This window comes from Prinia subflava, chromosome 5 (genome assembly GCF_021018805.1).
Source record: "Prinia subflava isolate CZ2003 ecotype Zambia chromosome 5, Cam_Psub_1.2, whole genome shotgun sequence".
Taxonomy (NCBI): domain Eukaryota; kingdom Metazoa; phylum Chordata; class Aves; order Passeriformes; family Cisticolidae; genus Prinia; species Prinia subflava.
In genome coordinates, this window is record NC_086251.1 from 26,338,823 (window position 1) to 26,359,546 (window position 20,724).

Genomic DNA, 20,724 nt, shown 5'->3' on the forward strand with positions numbered 1-20,724 from the left:
GAAGTAAAAGCAATGATTAACATGACTGTCTGCTCTACTTTATGTCTGACACCAAAAGTAACGTGTTTGTCTGACCCACAGTGTATTTATACATCCACATCTTATGGACTGCTCTGCCCATGACTTCACCAGCAAAAGGTGTAGGGTTTGCAGGCATTAAGTGGCCAGACAGAATGCATTAGTCTAGAAATGGATTATTAAATTCCACTGTCAAACTGAAGTAGTCAGTAAATCCAGAGGAATGGAAGTTCTTCAACTATATAATGCTTTATGTGTGCTGTTAAAAAGTTCCCACAGAGTTTGGTTTCAGTCCTGTTTTGATTTTTTCCTTGCCTAACCCTTTACTTTCTTCTGTCAGGACTTGTCCTACCTCAGTGTGTAGCACTGCCAGCTACTGAGTTGCTTACATCTTTTTGGGAACCATCCCTACTCAGCACAGTGAGCCAAGTCACCACATATGGATTCTAAACTCCAGGACTTCAAACCACTCGCGCGTTGAAGGATCACAAGTCAACTCCATTTCTTCTAGGCAGAAATGCACATAGTTCCAAGCTGATGGGATCTCTCTTCCCTTTCAAAATGCAAAGGAAGATTCAACAGACTGCCAATAAAGTCATAGGATGCAAACCTGTGACAGCTCCACCCTCTCACCTGCCTACTCAACAGCAATGCTGAAAGGATTATTTTCAATTCATCTTCAGTCCAATAACCATTTGTTTTTAAAACCACAACCATTTGTGGTTTTTTGTTTTTGTTGCTGCCTTCTAGCACAGACCATGCTAGACTTGTAACAATAGAGATTCCACTGTTATCCACATAAGACATCATCAGTAGCTTGGATGAAACCAGGCACATTCTAGCCACAAAGGATTAGAAAACGGGGTGCCCTTTGTAAGAATTAAAAGACAGGCAGGAATTTTTATAGTTGTTGCTGCTGCTTTTGTTGACTTTTGATGAGAGTTACCAGATAACATGTTCTTCTGAGGTAGAACCACTTCAGCACCAGAAACCTATTTGTGGGTTCTATTTCAGCAGAATTATTTTCTCAAAGAAATCTTAAGCCTTCAGTAAGGAGTCAAGAAGTCACACCCATTTTTTCGGGTAATTTTTATTTTCTTCATCTCCTCACTTACCTTGACCAGGATTAAACTGAATTAACAAAATGGGCATGCTTTGGTCCTGTCTCAGACTGCATTCAGTTTAAGTTTAAATCTTATATTCAATGTACCATGATTTTTCAAAAATGCTCCTGTTGGCAAAGCATTGCATGGTTCTTAACTCACATAAAATATTTAATTCCCCACACTTGCTCCAAAAGTATATGCAAAAATAAAAAATGCAAAGAATTCAAACAATGTATAAGGGTGGTTGTTTTTTCTTCAGATCCCAGCAGCCACGAGGCTGAGAAATCTTGCACTTAAACTAGATAAAGCAGTGCCCTCTAGTGTTCTGTGGAGAAATCCCATACGAGATTGCTGAAAGCCTTAAAAAATTAATGTACCATCTCAGGTGACAGTCAATGTTTTGAAAGTTTACAGCTCCTATGCAGCATCCTTGGAATTTTCTGCATATGACTGTGGCCTGCAGAACTATTTGGGATCTCTTCTTTTCCTTCTCTCCACTGCTGATACTTGCATCATAATTTCAAATACCATCCATGGACAGTCTTCCCAGCTGGGGCATGTGTCAAATCACATCATAGCACCCTGCACCTTCCCCAGGTACACACAGCATTTGGAACCCTGTATTACTGACCCATCACACATAAGCAGGATGTAATTTTTGGCTTGAGGCACCTTCTTAAAGAGTTCCAAAATTTAGTAGAATTCTTTAAGGCAGCAGCTGTCCCAAGACATTGATAACTGCAAAGAGAACTATTCAAATTCAAGAAAGACTCAAACAAAGCATTCTCATAGTTGAAAAAACTCCTGCAGAGCTATCAAAATATTTATTTACATCCTGTACACATTACAAAATTTAACTTTGCATTTCACAAAGGACTGGAAGAGACTTTATAATTGGAGGTCTGAAAAGCAAAAGGTAAAGTCCTTGATGAAGGCTGCTCTTAAATGGGAAGCTAGGAGTCCCTAAGTTTTACCATCCATTGCTCTGAAAGACAACTGCTGGACTCTCATCATCTAGACAGATTAAAACTTGAATGACTTTGATTAAACTTTTAATCATATCAAATACTTTTAAAATAATTAACAACAATTTTAAAAATCCTGTTAGAGCACTGTGCTTTTGTTATTTTACATGACATTGATCTACTGCAGATAGAAACCACAGATCAAAAGGGAAGCAAAAAAAAAAAAAAAAAAAGAGAGAGATTGTAAGGAAACACCAGTTCTGCCCATTTCCTCTCTGAAATAAGGGGGAAAAAAGTGAAACTATTTTCTGGCAACCTAAGGGGAAGGGGACTGCTACACTTAGAAAACTGCCAATACAAAGCATCAGTCACAAATGCCCTAAGCCCTACGTGATTATGCAGGCATTTGAGGGGGCAGCAACACTTGACTGCCAGGTGAAAGAAAGATACTGTATTATGGCTGGACACAAGCTCTTTTCTTTTCAAAACGAAATGATTCTTTGACTCTATTAAGGTTCTGCCTGGAATTTGTTTCTTGTATGAACAATTGCAATCATTATAAGTGTGCCTATTAGCAGTGATTCACACCCCTACTGGGACATTCACTGGAGCAAGGTTAATTACATGCATGGTTTCTTTAGAGGAAAGCTAGCTTGGCCTCTCATAGGTAAAAACAGAGGATGAGCTCTTCAAACCAGGCATTACCCTGCACCTTCTAGAGGAATTTATTCATAAAAACAAAAATAGAAATCTCTTTTTAAAGTTTGCTCATATAAGTCAAGTTCTCCAAACGAAAGCCTGCCAGAGTGACCATGCAAAAGTATAAAGAAAACATCCAGAGAGATCACATACCTAGAGTAAATTCTGGGTACTTGATATGGCATCTGTGGTGAGCCTTTTAGGGTCCATATCTGCAGCCCTTGTGTCTGAGGCTGCAATTCAGAATTTGGATGCAGAAGTGGGATCAAATGAGACATTTTTAAAATTAGGTTTGAGCTAGGAAACTCCACTTCAAAATTTAAATTGCATTCTCCTCAGAGGGCAACCAATACTTAATTCTCATTAAACAAGCAGATACTTTTTTTTTCTCTAATGAGGGGTGGTTACTGCCAAACATTCTGGCCTGCAAAGGAATTATTTTTGATCTTGTTATACATGTAACCAAATTAAGGGAGAAAAGAAAGCAGTTTAGAGACCATCCAAAAGACAGCCAAGGGAGGGTATTCAGTGTTTGTACCACTGCATTAGGAACTCATATTTCTTAGAGGTCTAACACAATACATCTGTGTTACTGAGTGTATGCACAGAACACTATCATGGAGAAACTGCTTGTATGTATATGTTAAAAAAACTCTCTCAGGATCAGATTCCTCCCTGTCACACTGTCATTCTGTTTGCAGGGTATAACGTGAGGAAAGGACCATTCAAAATCCAAGGTACAAAAAAAGCAGTGGAAGGATCTGGAGAAAACAGACATTATATTGAGAACCCAGGTTCCAGCCTGACTGAACCAGACAGCTTTTCCAGTTCCTTCAGTTTATTCAACAGTCCAGTGCCTTTTAGACACATTCTCATCTCCTCTGGGAAGAAGCAGAACAACTTGAAGGAGAATGGAGGAAAACGCTCCAACATCCATCCCAGAGAGGCCACACACATACATGCTGTCATATCTTGACAACATGAATGTTGTTCTGCAGGGCTGGGAGCATTCTACTAGTGCTTCACCAGGCAAAGATGCCAAGAGTGTCCAGGTAAGACACTAAAACCATTTGAACTGCAAGCAGTTTCATCAGTGAAGTATAAACTGAGCTTTTCCATTCTTCACCTTGGCCCTCTTCTTGCACAAGTGCTTTGCTATGAGTCTATCGCTGGTGCATTCTCTGTAATTTCTTTCTGTGTCACTACCTGCAGGTACTTCAGTCTCATGGGAGGGAGCTGCTCATAAAGGTCAAATCCCAAAGGACTCTCTGCATTCAGCAGTCTGTAGTACAGCAGGTGCTTTTTCAAGTTCTGAAGAAAGAAACAGAAAGGCATCTAATCTTTTCGACCGTCTCCAATACAACACAGCAAATCTGCAAATAGTACAATTCCATCATGTCTAAGATATTTAATTACATCATCTTGAACAGAAGAGCTATAAAAGGCAAATTTCTTCCAATAAAATTCACTTCTTTTTGCATGAGAATTCCTCTTCTAAACACAACTCCATTGTCTCCTCAACAACCCCTCACATTGACTTCTTGCCAGAAACCCAAGTGGATTTTTGAGTGTGATCTAGTAAGTTACCCTGGGCAGTCATCACAGAGGGCCAAATGACCCAGCTCTGTCCCACAAAGGACAGATTTTGGCAAGCTTCTTGAAAAAAAGGAGAAACCTTACATCTGTCCTTTTCTTTTCAGGGGAACCATCCAACTAAGAAATAAAAGATTACTGCTGGCCATTCATAACTGTGCTACAATCATTCCTTTAGCATCTCTAGCTATCCAGATATAATGCTGCTTGGACAAGAGGCATGGAAATACAGTACACGAGATTCATCTAGGTTCCAATGGCCTCAGTGTTTTGAGGTCAATTACTACAAGAACTAGTTAAGCGTATTTACAAATATTGCAGGCCCAAATCATGCTGCTAATCTCCTCTCATTCTCAAATTAGCAACATATTTAAACACAAATTTCAAAAGCCATAAAATACAAGTCTGTAAGAGCTTCTATGGATGGAAAACTTCATTCTCAGCAGCACAAACTGAATCTTACAAATCCTACCTCATCCACCAACAGCCATGTCTTCCGCAGCATGCTTTTCCGAGCAGCATCTGTCTCCTGGGAACAAAACACATACTTTCCTTAATATGGTGCAGTAATACCCTTGCCCAGGGGCACACAGCACTCCAGGATGATTTGTTCATTATAATGAGGAGCAGCTTGTTCCAGTAGAAAGAGCTTGAGATGTCTTATCACTTAAATCCTATCTCTCTTCTCCTTTCCCTGATCTGAATCTCAGCTGACTTCTCAACCTTCAGGTAGAACTGCAGATCAGAGGTGAAGTGCTGTTAGCACAACTGTTCACTGATAGAGGCCTCAAGGCCATAGTAGGGCTTCTGCTTGGTTACTCAAGCAAAGTCAGAGTACTTTGCACCTTAAGATTGCTAAGGGAGAGGCCAAATCTATTACAAGCTCTCTCTGCGTGATCACCTTCCTTATTCCTTCTGCTTATTCTTCCCCCCACATCACCAAACACGTAATTGCTGACCTCAAAGATTTAGGTACGACTGGCTACCACTAATGCAAGTGCATCAGAGTATAATGAACAAAAGCTGCTGCCTCATATGTGGATTCTCAAACAGCTGACCAGCCCTCAACACATTTGCTTACAATTTTTGTTTTCAAGTTCCAAAGGTCAGTGATTCATCACAAGCCACACTGGACTTACAGGGACAGCAGATGCAAAACTCAAAGACTGCAGCCCTGAAGGTCTGCTATCCATTACCCACCTGTGTTGTGCTTTCTTGGGAGAAAATAAAACTGTTCACATGAGCCACGGCCACCACGTACAGAACAGGGCACCAGGTGTGGCGCAGCGCACCCGTGACCAGTGTTCGGAAGTAGAGTCGCAGGAGGTTCAGGTTATCTTCAGGAGGGGAAGTGTAGCGCTCAAGAGGCACAGGAAACTGCAACAAACCCATGCAGGCAACGTTACCATTTTTGTCAGGGTCTAAGTAGTGAGAGGAAGTTCATGACTTCTAGGATGCCCTTCCTTGTGCACGCCCTCCTACAGTGCGATGTACCCCAGTGCCATGACCTCATTTGCAGCAGAGCTGCTACGGCCCACCCTGAGTGATGTGGACCAACCAGTGTTGTCAAGGCCTCTTCAGCTTTATGCAGAAATGTTTTACTGGTGCTACCACTGCAGCTGACTCTTGGCACAGGTAAGATGTGTGTTTATAAAGTAAGAAGACAGAGTATTTTTGACAGCATCACTAAATTCTCTCTCTTGTGCTCTGCTCAAAGGAAATGCAGTCCTACACTTGGCAGACCAAATTTTCTTGCTGTTACTCAGCAGCGCACAAGTCCAGTATAACTATATGTGGAAAGATGGTTGAGAGGGCAAATGACTATTTGTCCATGTATGGGCAAGGGAAAAGTTCTCACTAAGGTGTGAAAACACTTATTTAAGGGAAAGGCAGTTCCTAACAGAACACAGGGTGCCACCAGCCCTTCATATATACAACCTATAAATTAAGTTCTCAATGGTTAAACCAAGCACGGTTTGGGACAATTTCCATTGAAGACTGAGCAATTCCACAGCTCCTGCCCTCCACATATAAACACAGATCAAGGTTAGAGAATCACAGGCAAGAGCCCAGTAACACAGAAATACAGAGTGACAGGCAATCGGCAGTTACCATAAGCCAGGATTACCTGCTGTAACGGCACTCCCAGCGCCCGCAGGATATTTGTGTGCTCCCCAAAAACAGAGAGACGCAGATGAACACTGAAACGCTTCTGCAGAGGTAGAAGAACAAACACTCCAAAGAGTGGATCTCCAAAAGAGACACCCTCAAACTGCTCCAGGAGATTTATATAGAGATCGTGGAAGGATGCTAAACCAGGGAGAGGAGCATCCAAGTTCAGGGAGTCCAGGGCCTTGGGTTGGCAATACACAGAGAGAAGGGCAGCTGTGTAGCGGTGGATTGGTGCTTCCAGAAAGAGGTCACTGCCAGTGAGGAAGACACACATAAGCCGTGCAAGTTTGGCAGCAGTTGGGATGCTCTGAAGGATTTTAGAACGCCAGGTTTCCAGCAACAAGACCCACTGCAGGTTCCAGGTCACAGTGTTGATGAGATCAAGTGGGAGAGAGTTCAGTATAGCCCCACGTGTCTCTGCATTAGTCACTTTGTTGTAGAGGCTGATAAGTGGAAAGAATGGCCAGTCTGAAGGCAGGATGGGGCCTTTGACCTCAGGAAGCAGCATTGACTGGATGAGGTAATTCCGCCCTTGGTAGGATGCCTGAGAACGCGTAAGGGTGGGCTGCAAGTGGACAAAGTGGGAGAGGTAGCAGGAACGAATGGAAGGCAGATTCTGGTAGGATTCTCTCAGCAGGGCACCACGAGTAACCTTTGGAAGAAATGCTGCTGCAGAGCCAGGCTGTGCCAGTTTGGAACTGGTGCCCAGATGCAGAATATCAGAGAAGTCAGCTGCCTCTGGCCCTCCAGCTTTCCCTTCACTGTAAGGTAAAGACAAACAACAGTTTAAGAAACAAACAAAACCCTGAAACATCAAACAAACAACATATCACATAAATTCATTCCAGTCTTCCTGGAACAGAGCACTCAACACTTTCTACATCACTGGCCTATTCTAATACAGAGGGCCTGTAAAGCATCAGCTACCTTGGTATTTACAGCGAATTCACAGAACCACATTTGGTTGCTGACTAGCAACACTGAGACCATGCCATGAAAACACAGTGCCAGTCTAGTGGGGAGGCTGAAACCCCTTGTCCAGAGAGGCAGCCCACTTACCAACACACACATGAGAGTGCTGAGATGAAATACTGCACATCAGATAAGGCCTAGACAAACCATTAGGACAATTCTTGAAACAGTAGCTTTGCAGCTGGCAGTGGCAAGCTCAGGGGAACCACATGGACTGATAGAAACTGTGCATGTGGAGGGTGTTTGTCAAATCCATATGCCACAATCTCAGACCAAAGACTCACCATTTTGTTGACCCAACAAAAGAACAAAAACACCACCACACAAACAAATCCACTAACAAATTCTCCTTCTTTCTGAAAAAACTGCGTATCTCCTTGCAGCACTTTGGTTCAACATCCTACAGAGATGCACCATGCCTAATCTGAAATGGATGGAGATGAACAAAATAAACTGCTACCATCTTCTTGCCCAGATATGAGAGGATTCATATTTGAGATGCTCATGATTTCTTCCAGAGAAAGGAGGAAGACATGGCATTTGTCAAATCAGCAAATATTTTTGTAAGAACTTTAATAAGGGTTTGATGAAGATTCATTAAGCTTTTCAGCCAATGTCAAATTCTCATTTATTTTCTAGACCCCCTACTCTCAGGATGGCAGATGTTAGGCCTTAGGGATGTTCAGTTCTATCAGGAGTCACACAAGTCTTGTCACAGAGGAAATCAAAAGAGGCTGGTCACATTTCTCAGCATTGGTACATCAGAGAAAAATACGCAACTACATTGCTTGCCTGATTAGACAGCTCCATGCCTGGAGAATATGCCGATGAGTAAGTAAAATTTAACTACAGGCCCTGTTAAAGGCCAAAAACTATGACAAAACTGCATTGCCAAAGTGTTTTTTCCATTTTCCCCATGTTTTCCCACATACCAAACTAGAGAAAGGAAAAGATGCAACGCTTACGGAAGAAACTCTGGATTAAAGGCAAGATCCAGCAGGACCTCGTGAGCCAGATGCTCACTCCCTGGCAACAGACGGCTTAGCAGTGCCATGGCAACACAGTGATGGAGCGAGGCATGCTGGGTGTAATCCCAACAAGTGCCTGCCTGTACAGGAAGGAAAACAACAGAAAAAAGCACTCCATCATTTGTCAATAAGACAATCAACAGGGATAGGAGGGTCAAACAAGACACAGATCTCACTGTGGAGTGAAAGACTGAGGCAGACTGCAAGAGCTGTCATACCAAGAGATATTTCTGCTTCCCCTGACTGCCTTAGATAGCCAGGTATTTTTTTAGCAACACAGTTGAAAACTTTATTCTTACTCTCCCAAAGAAAGGCAAACCCATAATTTTTCCATCCAAAGTACTTTGGAACTAACCCCCCACATCAGTAACTGGAAAATGTTTTTGCTAATAGGTCATAAAAGTCAGCAGAAGAGTTGCCAGACCTAAGTCAGATACCAGAAAGAACAGGGAGATGAAGACCAGCTGCCAGTGCAGTCAGTTCCTTGGGGGAAAGAAATGAAAGGCCAGATAACAATACCATTCTCCGAGCCAACGCTAACACGAAGTACTGCAGGTGATACTCATGGCGTAGGATCCACGCAGATGAGGGAGTCACAGAGGGAGGTCCAGTCTGCCAGCTTTGATGCAGATAATCCTTCAAGCCTCTGAAGGCCAGCACAGAGCTGTACTATAAAGGAATCACAAGTGGAGACAAATAACATTACGACAGTTTGTGTTTGGAGGAAAGCAAAACACAGCCCTCTCCAAGGCACACCCCTTACCTTCTCTCACAGGAGAATTCCTGTTGTCTACTCCAAAAGCCATACTTAAGAATATCCTTATAAATATCTGCTTTTCTTCCCAGGGCGTACCTGCATCCATCATGACCATCCCCATCACAGATAACTAACAGTCACTGCCTACACTTTCCACAGTGTTCTTTAAGGCAGAAATCTGGCCAGTGGCTTAAAATGTTTTTCCCTCATCTGGCCAGACACTTCTCTTAGTAGCCAATCAGCTAATTCAACACAAGGTAACACAGGAAGGCTATGAGAAAGCTTATGCTAGGCATTACATCTTTCTAGGGCTCAGACATTTGGTCTTTAGGGTCTACAATCTTCCATGACTCACTCATTCTAAAAATTCAGAACAAACCAAAGTAGAAAGGACCCTCTTCAGAAGCACTGTAGCACTCATTCTCCTCTTTAATATTTCCTCATTTTTCTTCGTTATATATGCTTTGACCATGCTTTTCCTCCAATGACACTCAAGTTTCACACTTTGCTTAGCCGAACAACAGTTATTCAACTCTTCTCAACATTCTTTATAAATCCATCCTTTAAGCATCACCTGCTCTGTAATTCCAGCCTTCTGGTGTCAACTGAATATTGGAATTCAAAGATAAGATATTTTTCTGATCCTCATCCCACTTGTTCTGAAAGTCAGGTTGTTTCTCTCCGTAATACTTTATATTTTTAAAAGAAAAATACACAACAATTTGCTTTTAACAGTCCTTCTAAACATCTCTTTTATGCCTTGGACGGTACAAATACTAACCTCCCTTCATCATTCACCTAGAATTTACAGTGAAATGTTTATTCTCACCTTGCTGGTCAGGCCCTTGTGAATGTGAGTGATGTTATTGATGAGAAACAGGAGGGCAGTGAGGAAGGGGAAAGGTGACTTGGAGCCAACCAGGCTCAAAGGAGGTTTGCCTCCAGTGCAACTCAGAGATGCAATGCTGCCAACAGATTCTGGTGCTGGAGAACAGGACAAAGGGTTGCACAAAGCAGAACATGGCCTGTATGAATGAATAAAGAGAGAGGGGTTACGTCAAAAGCATTCATAGTGCTGAGGTGTTATCTAGTTGAAATGTTGCTATCTATCTGAATTGTACCCCACATTGCAGTAAAATGGAAGCCCTCAAGACAGTGAAAGTAAATAGGCAGTGTCTCAGCTGGTACACCAAGCACTGCTGCCATACAAACTAATTCCAGTGAGCTGTCAGGAACTCCTCAGTTAAATTGGTCATGATGAGCAGAAATTCTGATGCACTGACGCATCTCTGATGTCAAATACTTGAAAGTGTTGGACCTTTGATTTTAAAAAAATATGCCATTCCCCACATACATACGCACACCAGGCTAATAAGGCTGTCCACCCACTCAAGACATTTCAATAATAAACTTGTAGGCAAAACCTAAAAGCCCGATTATGTCTAAAACTGACATTGCAAAAATGTTGCCCTTTATGGACTAATGAAATGCATATTTTTAAATTGTATTCAGAAAGGACGTAGCTTTACTGTACATGAAAATGTGCAGACCACTCTTGGTGTGTGTGTTCTCTGCAGGTGAAACTACAAATTTCCACATCAGCAGTGCTTGTGGGGCCCAGAGTAGAGACATCATGTCTAGGTGAGACCACCACAAAGAAGAGTGACCAGAAGCAAGCTGCTCAATGGTAACGTGGTAACAGGGCAAACCTTGTCAAAGATCCATATCATTACTCTATGGCAGAAAACAAATTGCTTAAATGCATTGCTCTTTCTACCACTGGTATTATATGTAGGAGACGCATAAACATGTGGGACTCACCAACTACCCTGAACTCCTGGACCTAAACCTCCCAGAGAGTTTAGACAAAATTGTAAAAATATTAGGGCACAGATCAGCTGACTCTGGGTTTTACCAGCCAGTGTTAAGAACAGTGAAAATTCTTGCGGATAAGCATTATAGCCTGACCAAATCCATCATCTTCAGATCACAAAGACAGGCAGAAAAGGGTCTAATGAGTGCTCTTGTGTTGGAGGCTTTGGTGCCAAGAGCTTCAGATCCCAGTTTCAGTCGTGAAAGAACATGGGCCAAACTGTTTGGTGACCATTCAAACACCACTTGAAAACAAAAATTTCAAGTGTCCTTTACATCAGTGTTCTCAGAGGTGGATGGATGCCTCTATGATTGCAAGTCAGGCCTTTTAGATTCCCCACTCCAGAAGATTAATCACAGCCTAGTAAGGAGGCCCCCTCTACAGCAGAAAGACAAAATATCTGTAGTGCGTAACTGACCCAGAGCCAGAGCTTATGTTATCCAAATATCTGGAAGAACAGTTTGGTATCTGTTCTTGCACTTCTCTGCAGGGGCTTTCAAAGCCCCAGTGAAGCTCTGCAGGAGCTTAAAGATGTGAATCTACTTAAATTCTTTTATAAGCAGCACCACACTGAGCACATGAACAGTACATGAACTCACACACTTACCACATCATATAAGAAGGACTCAACTAATGCTACTTGTGCTATTTTTAGACCAAAGAAGAATCAAAGCCAAGAGTGACTAAAATAATCTGAATTTGATATGAAAACCCCAGCTACATGGCAAAGCTGAGATGCAGCAGCAACAGTAGAAAAGTAGGAGTTGCAAACCTCTGCAGCCATCATGCCTTTTCTGTGAGGGGGGAAAGGACAAAGCAGGGTGTAGACACAGCCTTACTGCACTCCAATTCCCATACCTGGGGCATATTGCAAAGAGAAAAGAGAGGGGGAGAGAGCTGTCACATGGTACAGGATAGAAATGGGGTTCTCTCAGCTTCTGACAACAGCATCTCAGCAGTGGAATGGTTTTACCTGAGCAAGTCCCACATGCTGTCTATGGCTGGCTGGCTGAGAAGGGGCTGCAGCACCTCCGACGTCAAACCTTCCAGTTCCTCTAAGCAGTCAACTGGATTGACTGATGGCTGTAGAAGACACGGAGAATGAAGGAAAATAGAGTGGATGACCACAGCATCCAGTGATAGCAAAAACACAGACTGATTTGTTTACTTCCTCTGTGTTTATTACCTTTTTGCCAGACCCCATCACCTACACAGCAGTACTGCTCTAGGTTAGAGCTGGCCTCACTGCTCATAGTGTGGAAGCTGAGAGCTGGCACCTCAAAATGTACTCACACTCAAGTATTAAAGTGCATCCCAGAGATTCTTAATTGGCTGGAAGCAAGGTACGAAATCCTTGGAATCAAGATTCCTTCAATGAAAATTTAGCTAGACCCTCTTCCCCCTACCATCTGCATGTTTCTATTTAAGTTGAAGATGGCACAAAGATGATCAGAACTACCTTGAGAAATCTGAGTGGCACCATGAGGGTCTCCAAAAAAACCAAACCAAACCAAAACAAAACAATCAGCTGCATAAAGTGTGATTGACCTACCCATCAAAGCATGACTGTGGATGAACACTGCACAGAGGAGGAACTGTGGCTTTTAGAGAATCATCCAAATTCTTCTGACCCTAGTAAGCAATATTCCAGGTTGAAGGAACATGCTGGAAAATTTGAACACTTTTTATCTTCATTAGAATGTTGCTTCGGGATACAGAAATACTCATTTCCATAACATAAAATCTGATTTTCCCCCAGGTGAAATCCTCCTCCAGAAATCAGTAAAATCTTTGTGAAGATGTTAACCTTAGTTTTTAACAGTCTAACAAAAATATTCCAAGAAGGTCCCAGTATACACTAATCTAATTACAAGTTTGGTTTTTTTTGCACTGATCTATTCAAACATGCTATGTACATTTTTTTTTTCATCAGCTAACTACAGGTAGATGACAGAACTTCTTTTTAAGTGGAAATGCAAAAATTTGCAGCAGTATTCAAGGACTTAAGAAATTGTTCCTCAGTCACTCTTCTGGAATATCTGTAAAGGTTACAAAGGAGCATTCATCTCTTGGCTGTCCTAGTTCTCTAATGCTCAGGACATAATCACAGCCTGTGAAAGGTATACCAACCTTTGGGGCCCTGAAGACATCCTCGAGAGATACTGGCAGTTTCCACCCCAGCCATAACTAATAAACTCAGTTGCTTTTGGCAAATTTCAGAGGAGTTGCACAAGTGTGAATAACTACAGCCACTAAATTACTCCCACACCTTCAACACAGCTCTTTCAAGGAGGAACTCAGATATGTCAGTTGGGCAGTAAAGAGGAAAATTGCGTTCATCTTTAGGACATGAATCTTTAAGGTAGCTAAAGCATAAGATATTATTCTTCAACAGCATCACACTGACATGTCACCTTCAGAAAACTCACTTTAAAAGATGATCATATACTACAACTGTGTGTTACAGAATTTGACCTTGAATGTCAGTGGGGCAACAAATAAATTTATCTTTATTATTTCCTATCCAAAGTTCATATGGCATGACCTTTAATGCTCCATCTTCCACCCAGATGATTGCAGTGGAGGTGTCCACATGTAAGCTCTCAGACCAAAGCAAATGCAAAAATGCATGACTTGATGTATCCCACTAGGAAAAATGACTGCCAAGTAAAATGACATTGTATTTGCTTCATGCTTTGGAGCTCTATAGTAAATCAGAGCAATCATAGCACTACCACATACCTTGATTGAGACTCTAATCCCAAAGGATGAAAGGACAAAAAAGGAACACAAATATTTGGCACTGCTAACATATAGGGTTAGCAGACTTAAGTGACCCTGAATGTCATGCAGCCTAGATATGAGCTGTGGTAACAAAATCAGTGCTCAGCTAGATGCTTTAATATCTGTCTTTTTCCATACTGCCTGTAGGTTCCAGTTTTCAGAGGTAATACACCAACTGACGCTGGTGAGATGAGAAGACAGACTGTATTTTCAGGCCTTACCTGTTGGCTGTAAGCGCTATAATAAACTCCCAAGAAGATCACACAAGCTGTGGTCAGATGCTGGAGAGTTTGCCAAGTTTCTGTCTGGGATATCTGCTGAAGGATTTTTTTCAGACTTGTCTCAAGGAAGGGCTGTAAGCCTGACACTTGACTCCATGCTACTGGAGGAGGTGGAATTGGTTCACTGTCTTCTGAGTTACTGCTGAAACACAATGGAAGAACGACACAGGATAGCAAATAAATATCAAACAAATATCCCTCTAAATCATCACTTTTAATAGAAAGATGTCTAGAAAATTATATCCAACAGCATAACTAGGGGGAAGTCTTTGCATAGTCCCACAATCCAGACCAAGTAACTTAGGTAGAAAGGATAAATGTAGAATGTATTTACAAAAGCTGAAGTTTCTTCTCCTGCACTACTCTGCCCCTGAGCTATGCTCTAGCTTTACCAGAAATGCTATCTCAGTACTCAGCTTTAGTTAAAGAGTTTCTTGCTTTCCATCAGAAACAAGTACCTGTGTTTGCAGCAAATCCTACTACTTTGATGTCTATCAAAATCTAACCACCTCTTAATCCTGGACTCATCTTGGTTTCTGCAGAGAGGTTCTTTCCTCCAAACCTCAAGACATTTACTTCCTTTACTCCCAAGAGGAGTTCAAAGCAGCTTTCCAGCTCCTTTCAGCATGGCATTTGACTAACAGTCAATTATGTCCCCTAGCTTAATGTAGATTTTGACTGCTGCCTCTGGCCATGCTAGCAGGCACACAGCTGTCAGACCAGACACTACTTCTGATCTTGTGTCAGAGGGAATACACCCCACCATGCAGGGGCTCACATGTGGGACAGTAAACACCTGAAAATGAGAGCGGCAAAAAGAGGACAACCAGGTCTCCAAAGCAAAGAAAGGGAAGATGGGATGGCAACTACTGAGATGCACAGAATGGTGACTTAGAGAGCCTACCTGCTCAACTTGGCCTGCAGCTCTGCTGTGTATCCTGCTGTTTGTGTCACATGTGTCAGCAGAGTAACCACTGCTGCAGCTCGCTGCACAGACAACTCAACCACAGGGCTCTTCCTGCTCAGCAACTCGGGCAGGGACTGCAGTATCCTCACCAGCACAGGGTAGAGATCACTGTAGTATGAATTACAGAATAGATATGGTTGGGAAGAGTCTCTGGAGATCATTTGTACTTCAATTCCCTGTTCAAGACAGGCCAGCAAGAGCAAGATTGCACAGGGATATGTCCAATCAGATTTTGAGTATCTTCAAGAATGGAGAGTTCAGTATCTTGCTGTGCAACAATGCCTCAGTGTTTGATCACCTTAACAGTAAAGTTAGTAAAGATTACAGTAAAAACACTTCAATGGAATTTCCTGTATTTCCATTTGTGCCCATTGGCTCTTCACTTTCCACTGGAAGAATCTGGCTTTATCTTCTTTACACTCCCATATAATTTATTTATAAAGACTGCTAAAATGTGATTATGAGAACCATCATCACCACCACCACAATAACAGAAGTAAACTGACATTGAAAAAAGATGACAAAGGAAGACTACTGCTATCCCAATTTCATCTGAATGGAACATACCTAATACTCTGCCTCCAAGCACTCTGATTATCTCTTGAAAAAACTACTTTGATTTTATTCTTGCTGGGGAATAATTCTCAGATTCTCAGCCACACTTATAATCTTGCAACTTTAAGGAATCTTCTGCTGTTTCTTTCCTCAACATTATTCACAGTGCTACATTAGTATATACAGGCTTTACTCTTTTTAAATCATACATCACACCGTGCCAAAGAACACAAAATGCTGCTGTGGATGAGAGTCTCCCTTCTGAAAGTCAGTACTGGCCTCCCTTTTACACCACTTCAGAGCAACTCCATAGCCATCTCTGTTCTTCCAATTCAATGCAATTACAGGAAGAAGATTTAATGCTTGAGGTAGGTCAGGCCTACATCAGGTGCAAACCTTGGTAGTCAAGCACAAGAACTTGTCCTGACCTGGAAGTCGATGCATCGTGCAGTTTGTCTGCACCAGTCTGCCCCACTCAGTGTGGTGACTGCTGCCCACAGACTGCCCCCAGGTCAAGCAGATTCAGTCCTGGGTGCACTACAAACCATGTGTTTTGATATCATACAAGCACAGACTATTCATCCCTTCAAGGGGAAAAAGATGCAGCCCTAAAAGGCTACAGCAGTCTCCAGTGTAAAGGAGAAATAACAAAACAGCAGTGCTTAAACACAGGCGATAGTGAAAAACCAGGAAAAGGCAATACACAGCATGAATACCCTTAGAAACTGAGTTCTACTGCAGGAGGCAAGAGAAGGAGAGGTAGGAGACCCTGAAGGGGGCAGAGCCTGAGGCTGGAGCGCCGTCCCCGTGCCCTGTGGAGCAGCGTGTCCGTGCCCCCGTGTCCCCAGCTCCCGCTGTACCTGTAGAGGCCGCAGGCCTGCCCGTAGCCAGCAGCCACAGCCCACAGGCGGAAGGCCTCGGTGCTCAGCCTCACCGCCTCCTCCCGCGGCAGCGGCAGATCCGCAGGGTCCTCGGCGATAAAGCGACTTAACCGACTCTTCATCTCGAATTTGTTAAGCTGTAAAACAAACCAGGGAGAAAGAAAAGGATGAAGAACAAAACAGACAAAGGGATAAGGGGCATCAGCTGCATGCAGCGTTACCTCATTGCTCTGACACGTACAAAGAGCTGCAGATTTCAATTCAGCTCATTCTGAAATCTTCTTCCACTGCTCAAATCTGCTTTTATTTTCTGCAACCTTAAGGAGCAGACTACAAAGGATCACTAAATGGTCAATGGCTATTAAGAGAGAAGTATTCCTGGAAGGGATGCCATGAGATATCTAATCCATTCCTAACACAAACCAACTACACCTAAATAATTTCTGATGGAGGTGTGTCTGCCCCCCACACACTCCTGTTTTGGACACTCTCTGCAGCATTTAACTGATTTGTTAAAAAAATATATTATTATCCTTCTTTAAATAGTCATAAATACAACTCTCTTAGTCAAGCTTACGTGTAAAGATATACTTTGTGAAAAAAGATGTCTACAACAGTATTGAACTGATGCTGGCATTCTCCTGGGGAGGTCACACTAGATGGGTTTCGGAAGTTCTACAACCTAAATCTTGCTATAACTCAGTGTTTATTTTATGCAAAGGGTACGTCTTGCCTATTACTTTCATAAGGTTATAGAATTCTGATGCTTTGGAAATGTTCTGAGGTTATTTTGGTATTGAATTAAGCCTGACATGACTCATTTGCAGTTCTCTAGAAATAATTTTTATCCTCCCCTACATCTGGGTATTTTTACTTAACTATAAAAAAGAGCTTCTCTTTCCTTCTCCCACACATACAAAAGCTTCTATGTGCTCTGTCTAAACAAATGAGGCAACAATGTCTTTTTCACAGCACAAGGACATATTATAGGTAATTTAAATTTCAAATGCTTTAGAGACATCTTGTAGGGAAATCAATGCGCACCAGCAAGAAAGCAAAGGAGGTGATGAGTCAAAACTATAAATTCTGACACCTCTCCTACAGAACAGAGGACAAAGTCAAATTTGCCTCCAGGAGGAAGATGGAAGAACTTTGTTGTTAGCTAAAATAAATTCCTACATTGATGGTTTTGATTTAGTTTTTTATTATCTTCCACTCCCACATTTAAGTGCATGTAACAGAACATATGAGAGTGTGACAATAGCAAAGCCTGAGTGTCAGGGACCTTCTAAGCAATTTTTGCATGCCTTGAAATACCTGGAGTACACAAAGGCAAAAGTAGAAAAATATCTGAATGTTACTCTGTTATGTTCCTAGTACCACTTACAGTCTTTAAATATCCCACTATCCATCATTATTTTCTATATTTTACAGCACAGACTGGTGTTCTGTTGACAGTAGCAATTTCCTGGGTAGCAATTTGTTAGGTGCTGTTAACAATAGTGAACCAAAAAGCTTAAGAAGAGCTCTTTGCACTGTAATGGGTGCTGCTCTTGGTAGATTTCATGTATTTAAAGCACTAGCATAACAACCTATATGAGGGAATGCAATTATCTCTGAAGTGGAAAACCTGTCCAAAAGTTTAAGAGGAGATGAAAACGCTGATGGATTATCACAGAGTTATTAAGACAAATTTATGGCAGAAAAGTTCAACCAGGGTTATAAAACACAAGGATAGTGATTACGTCTCTAGTTTATACAGTCCTATGCTGCCCTGAAACATGGGAGTTTACAGAGCATCACACATCAATGTATGCTCTAAACATCTGCTCCTGGTCACTATGACTCTGCTGGGCTCTGTGACCTTCACATGAGTGCACTACACAAACCATAAAAAAGCAGAGTAGCAGGAGAAGCACTGTTATTATGATGCTCTTAACAATTCCTTCAAATGCTCCTTCCTCACCCTGGTTTCTTCACCTTCAGCTCACAGTCACCTCCAGTTAGCTTTCTTTATTTAGAAGTAAGGCATAGAGAACAAAGGCCTTTGCAATCAGAAAAGCTCTTCCCAGAACCACTCACCAGCCTGGCTGTTGCATTTCGGCCTCCAGATGCCAACACCCTGAGGAACTTCATAGCACTGGCACAAGCAACTCCGTGCAGACTGGTAAGTAAAAACCCTGGTTCAGCCACTTTGGGATCCCACTGAGTAGGCAGAAATTCCCTGACAATGGTCTCAATCAATCGAGGACAGTCAAGCAGCTGCAGAGAAATAGCAGGAAGCACAAATAACTACAGGTATGCAGTCATGAAAACACAAGCAGAAGACATGGAAAACAGACAAGTTTGTCTGGTCTCCTTGCCATAACTTCACCTGATCTTTCTTCCCTTTTCCCAACCTTTCTCTATCGTTCCCAAGCTCTTACAACAATGGGAGATTTACCTGGCTGCACGCTTCAGAGGAGTGCCTTGCTATGTGGGTGAGGATGTGCAGTATATCCAGGACTACTGTTGGAACAGGTCGCACCACCTCTAGGATGTACCTCAGCCGGTGCTGGATCCTCGTCTTCAGAAGTCCCTGAAGGGTGTTAAAAAAAAAAATTTAAAATCTATTAGGGTCTAAACAAGTCCTCTGTCCTTCAATTGCTGGAAGCCAAAAGGCAATTACATCTTCTTCAGAGACTGTTTTAAATTTAGCAATCATGAAACAGAAAAGTTTCTGTATATTTGCGAGTATGCTGGCAAATGAGCAAGAGTTATCTGAACAGAGCACAAACAACTTTAGTTCTGTTGTGAATCAGATCACTGGGGGAGTTTGGATACCTATGCTTTCCAGAGTATAAAACTGTAAGTGACAGGGAAATAACCTTCCCTATAAAAGACTGTTAAAACCTACTGCTGGTGAAGAAGGTTCTTGTGGACCTTGAATAATTTTGGATAGACACCACCTCCAGCTAATGCAGCACTCTGTCTGAGAGTGCCTGTCACATCAGAGAAAGTTGACAGAAACAGAGAACAGATAAATTCCTACTTTGCAGTAAGAAAAGACATGTATAGGGACGATGTGATATTTTTTTTTATGACCAGCAGTGGTGCTAGGAAACAAATCATCAGTTTACATAACAGTGTGATGCATTCCTGGTTCTGAGAAAATGCAAATCCTCAATACTTGAATTCATATCACTGATACTTTTAAAAACTTGCAGCCAAGCAAGCTGTAGCTCTAGGCCTGAACCAAGTTCAACAGCTAAATTATATACTCCTTTTCCACCTATGTGGAACAACTGGGTAACAGACAACAAGCAGTGTGAGAGTGTGAAATGGAACTGCACAGCAAGGAGGGGAGAGCAGAATTTCTTCTGAGTTCAGACCACTCAGAACAATCTGAATTACGTTGAACCATGACAGTTTACAGAATCACAAATTGATCTCATGTCCATCTACCACTCTTTTCTACGTTTTTTAAACAGTGCCACACACCTAGGAGAACACATCTGAAATCATGAGGCCTCTGAACAAGATCAAGTGTTCAAGTGCAGTAATTCATTCACCCAGTGCTGCTTTTAGACCAAATGCTGTTTAAACACAAGCTCAAGGATTAAGTGATGTGATCACAGGTTTTAACAATTGCAGCAGGTAGGAGGGGTACATTGGCTCCACCAAGGCTGAGTTTGTCATATAGTTTGCTATTTTTAGATCTCATAACAAAAATACAGGATTAGGTTTAAAATATGGGTGGAATTCCTTCTGAACACTGCAAAAATCTTAATCTGAGAAATGCAAACAACATTTGGAGAAATGGTAAATAGCCACCTTACGTCAAATAAAAAAAAGAGTATCACTGTACAAATCTACTAGTTCTGAACTATCTAGCTGTAATATTCTTGTTTAACTTTTAAAAAATGCATATAGAGATTTTAATAATGGTTGAAACCTTTTCATTTTTAAATCAAGTAAGTGAGCCTGAAAGTCATGTCTGTATGCAGTCTTTGAGGAAGTCTTATCAGGTCATCAGTGTGTTTGTTGCTGAATTCCCTAGAGGAAGAGATATTAGTGATACTGAAATCACACAA

The 20,724-nt window shown here is 41.9% G+C and overlaps 1 protein-coding gene across 6 annotated transcripts in view; it reads right to left on the reverse strand.

Moving 5' to 3' along the window:
- Window positions 1-1,933: 1,933 nt before the first annotated feature.
- The window catches only part of RPAP1 (RNA polymerase II associated protein 1), a 48,960-nt gene continuing 30,169 nt past the window's right edge, over window positions 1,934-20,724 (reverse strand). For 5 of the 6 annotated variants that reach the window (XM_063398560.1, XM_063398562.1, XM_063398559.1 and 2 more), the window contains exons 13-25: window positions 19,095-19,229; window positions 18,734-18,913; window positions 16,631-16,788; window positions 15,153-15,323; window positions 14,189-14,390; window positions 12,157-12,266; window positions 10,140-10,335; window positions 9,073-9,222; window positions 8,491-8,633; window positions 6,510-7,314; window positions 5,582-5,758; window positions 4,854-4,910; window positions 1,934-4,099 (exon numbers count right to left, since the gene is read on the reverse strand). In XM_063398560.1, coding sequence (XP_063254630.1) covers window positions 3,944-4,099; window positions 4,854-4,910; window positions 5,582-5,758; window positions 6,510-7,314; window positions 8,491-8,633; window positions 9,073-9,222; window positions 10,140-10,335; window positions 12,157-12,266; window positions 14,189-14,390; window positions 15,153-15,323; window positions 16,631-16,788; window positions 18,734-18,913; window positions 19,095-19,229 — 2,640 coding nt within the window. In that variant the 3' untranslated portion in view covers window positions 1,934-3,943. The remainder of the gene's footprint in view (window positions 4,100-4,853; window positions 4,911-5,581; window positions 5,759-6,509; window positions 7,315-8,490; window positions 8,634-9,072; window positions 9,223-10,139; window positions 10,336-12,156; window positions 12,267-14,188; window positions 14,391-15,152; window positions 15,324-16,630; window positions 16,789-18,733; window positions 18,914-19,094; window positions 19,230-20,724) is intronic. The other variant, XM_063398564.1, reaches the window with a different exon arrangement.